The sequence below is a fragment of the Alligator sinensis genome, unplaced genomic scaffold, assembly GCF_000455745.1.
Source record: "Alligator sinensis unplaced genomic scaffold, ASM45574v1 scaffold135_2, whole genome shotgun sequence".
Lineage (NCBI taxonomy): Eukaryota > Metazoa > Chordata > Crocodylia > Alligatoridae > Alligator > Alligator sinensis.
In genome coordinates, this window is record NW_005842067.1 from 1,418,515 (window position 1) to 1,422,221 (window position 3,707).

A 3,707-nucleotide genomic window follows, 5' to 3' on the forward strand; every position below is an offset into this window, starting at 1 on the left:
CCCGCTAGGGGCGCGCCACCCGCCCCAGCCGCTTCCGGGCCTGGAGGGCAGAGGTCTAGTCCCCACGTGATCGCTCGGGGCGCTCCCCAGCCTGCTCCACGCTGCTGCCCGGTGCCGGGAACCGGCCCCTGGGGGCGGGGGCCACCTGTCACTCGCTCCCCACCCCCACCCCGGGACAGGCTGAGGCCTGGTCCAGGCTCGCCCCGCACTCACGGCGTGCAGCGGTCGCTGTACTCGTTGGCGATGGTCTCGATGCCCCCGGCGCGGGCCACGGCGATGTAGCAGCCCTGGAAGCCCAGGTCGATGCCCACCACCGACATGCTGCGGGCGGGGCGGGCGCGCTGAGGCGAGACGGGACGGGGTGGAGCGGAGCGGAGCGGAGCGGGGCGCGGGCGGCGCCTCCCTGGGCGGACGCAGCCGACTCGGACGGTTTAAATGAGCGGCGGCGGCTCCGGTGGCTCCTCGCGGGGGGGAGGCGGAGTTCTCGAAAGATCCCGTCCCGTCGGGTTAGGGCGGCAGGCCAAGGAACGAGCTCTCGCGAGATTTCTCGCAGGCGCTGGCTCATTGGCTCCCCCCCTCTTTGCTCTGTTGGCCCCGCCTCCCCAGCTGCAGTAGTGGAATGCTGGGGAGACAAGAGACGGCCCCCTGGGATCTCCTCGCGCGGCGTCGAGCCACGCGGCTGCTGCGCATGCTCAGGCCTCAACTGATTGGACGGAGTTCGGGAGGCTCCGCCCCCCGCTGATGCTACTCTACCTCCCCCCAGCAGTGTTGCTTCAGGTGTACCGTAATTATCCTAGTTGTACCGTCGTTTCAACGCTTGTAGGCTGCAGCGTCAATAATAGTCAAAGTGTTCAAAAAGTACCATAGGCAAGCACGCGGCTGCTGCGCATGCTCAGGCCTCAACTGATTGGACGGAGTTCGGGAGGCTCCGCCCCCCGCTGATGCTACTCTACCTCCCCCCAGCAGTGTTGCTTCAGGTGTACCGTAATTATCCTAGTTGTACCGTCGTTTCAACGCTTGTAGGCTGCAGCGTCAATAATAGTCAAAGTGTTCAAAAAGTACCATAGGCAAGCAAGGTTTTTTGGGGTAAATCTGATATCTTTTATTAGACCAACTCAAGTAGTTGGAAAAAATTCTTGGCAAGCTTTGGGACGCACACATCCTCAGGCTGAGGAAGTCTGTGCTCTTATTTCTCAGGCAGCGAATTGATACAGCAAAATCCACATCACTCCCTGGGAGTCTTCATTTACTCTTGGGTTTGTTTGCAGGGTTTTTTTATTTAAATTTTCCATATTCCAAGCCAAATTAGCCGTAACAAGTTCCAAATGAGAGTCAGCCCAGAGCCATAAGTGGCCCTGCTACCAGCAAACAACTGACTTTTAGGTGTGTGTGTGGGGGGGGGGGTTGTTATATATAATTTGTCTCTGAGGCCAAATTTGCAAAAACAGTCCAAATCCAAGACATCCTCTTCCTGCACCTGTGGCTTCAGAAGTTTCCAAAACTTTTGGCGGGCATCCTGCTTGCAGGCTCGAGCTTGGAGGTGTGGGGTTTGGATGCCCCTGAGTTTTGCTTGCCCTCAGGTGTAAGGCCCTCAGCGCAAGCAAGGGAGGAGACTCCCATTTCCAGAAACTGGACTTAAAGCTGCTGCACCTCGGCGGGGCCTGGACCAGCAAAGGCGGCAGAAGAGCTGTTCTGCAAAGCGGGTCAGGAAAACTGCCTTCATGGACTTTTTTCTTTCTTTTTTTTTTAAAGAAATGTTTCATGTTCCAAGCCAAATCAAGTCCATGAGTCAAATCCATGAGTCAGTCCAGAACATAAGTGGCCCTACAACCGGCAAACATCTTCCACCTCCACCAGGGGCTTCAGGTATTTCCAAAGTTTTTTGGCAGGCATCCTATGTGCAGACTCAAGCCCAGAGGCTTGGGGTTCGGATGCCCCTGAGCTTCACCTGCCCTCAGCTATATGGCTGCAGGAGCAAGCTAGGGAGGAGCCTCCTGTTTCCATAAAGTGGGCTTTAAGCCCCAACACCTCAAGTACTGAACCACGCCAGAAGAACGGTTATCCCCGGGAGCGCTTAAGGGAAACTACCTTCATAAACCCAGATACATGGTGTTTCCCCTGCCAGGTAAGTCTTCTTGGACATAGGTGTGCTCTGGCACTTTCTTAGGACGGCTTGCCTCGAAATAAGGAAATGCTTCAACTTTGATGACTCAGCTCTCGCTCACTGAGAGCTTACAGTGAGCAATATAAAGTAAATTTATATACTTATTTGCATAATTTTTTCAGTGTATGATACTTTTTCAGAAAATACAATAATTTTGAGCCTCCAATACAATAATTTCATATTTAAGACCAGGCAATGCTACTCAGTGCGTTAGCAGGGGACCTAGTGCCTGTGCCCTGTCCCCTCTTCAGACCACGCTTCAGTGTTGCCAGCTGTATAATAATTATGTATTTGTACAATAATTTTAACTCTTGTACAATGTACAGTCAATAAGAGTAAAAGCGTTCAAAGTGTAGGATAATTTTTAAAGCAGCTAATTGATGCAACATATACAAACCCAAATCACTCTCAGGAAGATCTAACTGACTTTTAGGCTTGCTGCCACTACTGTCTTATGATTGCTTGCCTCAAAATAAAGAAATGCTTTAACTTTCTTACTCACTAGTGACTTATAGAGAACAATATAAAGTATTGCATACTTATTTGCATATTTTTCAGCATACAATAGTTTTTCAACAGGTACAATAATTTTGACCTTCCAGTACGATAATTTCATTTTTAAGACCAGGCAACTCTGCCGCACTTGGCCCTCCACACCGGTGAGGGGTGGGACGGAGGTCTCTGCACACAGCCCTGGTCCTTCCATGATTGCTTCAGAGCCCCAGGCACTGCTCCCTGAAACACTGGGGGCCGAGAAGTAACACGGTGTAAATCCAGAGTCACCCCGTGTGTAGACAAAACAGAACGTGGCCAATCTGGATTCCCCAAGCCGCTGTTTCCTAGAGCCTTGGATCAGGGGCAGAACCCTTCAGGTCAAAAATACCCTCTTGGCCTGACGAGCCCCAGGAGCGCTGCACTGCCAGAATCCAAGCATGCCTCGGGCATCTGCCTGCAATAAACATTTCTGCCCAAGATAATTACCTCAAGCTTCAGATCTCATGGGCCAGGACCTCAAAGTCCTGCTGTTTTTAAAAACAGTTACTATTGGTTTCCCTCTGGTTTTTCCTTGGCTTTGTCTGCTAGGTTTTCAAATCTGTGGTTTGAAAACCCCTACACTTGTGTATTTGTGGGTGAGAAACATATTTCTTAACCAGAAAATAACTCTGCCCATGTAATACCCTGCTTTAGAAGCTGGAAGAACAACCCCTGTGACATTTTTTAGTTGGTAACACTGTATAGAGCCTTTCTACAGCTTTTTGTCTTTTGACTCCTTAGGATTCCTGTTTTCATCATTGTCTTTTCTGACACAAAGGCCAGAAGCTGCTTTCTATTATTATGATAATAATTAGGTTAAATACAAACTCCAATTTCTATGTAATTACCTGACTGCGTGAGATGGGGCTTTGAGAGAGACACCAGTTATTATAAGATGCAATAAAATAATGAACATCCAAGGTAATTTCCATTAGTGGTAGCCCTCCATCGGAAAGTGTACCTCAATAAAGGTTGTGTGTGCATCCCTGGACTGGAGAGTGAACTGGTC

At 50.5% G+C, this 3,707-nt stretch overlaps 1 protein-coding gene across 2 annotated transcripts in view; it reads right to left on the bottom strand.

Annotated features, from left to right (window-relative positions):
- HSPA4 (heat shock protein family A (Hsp70) member 4) overlaps nucleotides 1–506 on the bottom strand; it is a 34,617-nt gene extending 34,111 nt beyond the window's left edge. Inside the window, exon 1 of one of the 2 annotated variants that reach the window (XM_006023550.3) lies at nucleotides 214–501. In XM_006023550.3, the coding sequence (XP_006023612.1) occupies nucleotides 214–320 (107 nt within the window). In that variant the 5' untranslated portion in view covers nucleotides 321–501. Of the gene's footprint in view, nucleotides 1–213 lie in introns of both variants that reach the window. The other variant, XM_025204046.1, reaches the window with a different exon arrangement.
- Between the last annotated feature and the right edge of the window lie 3,201 nt (nucleotides 507–3,707).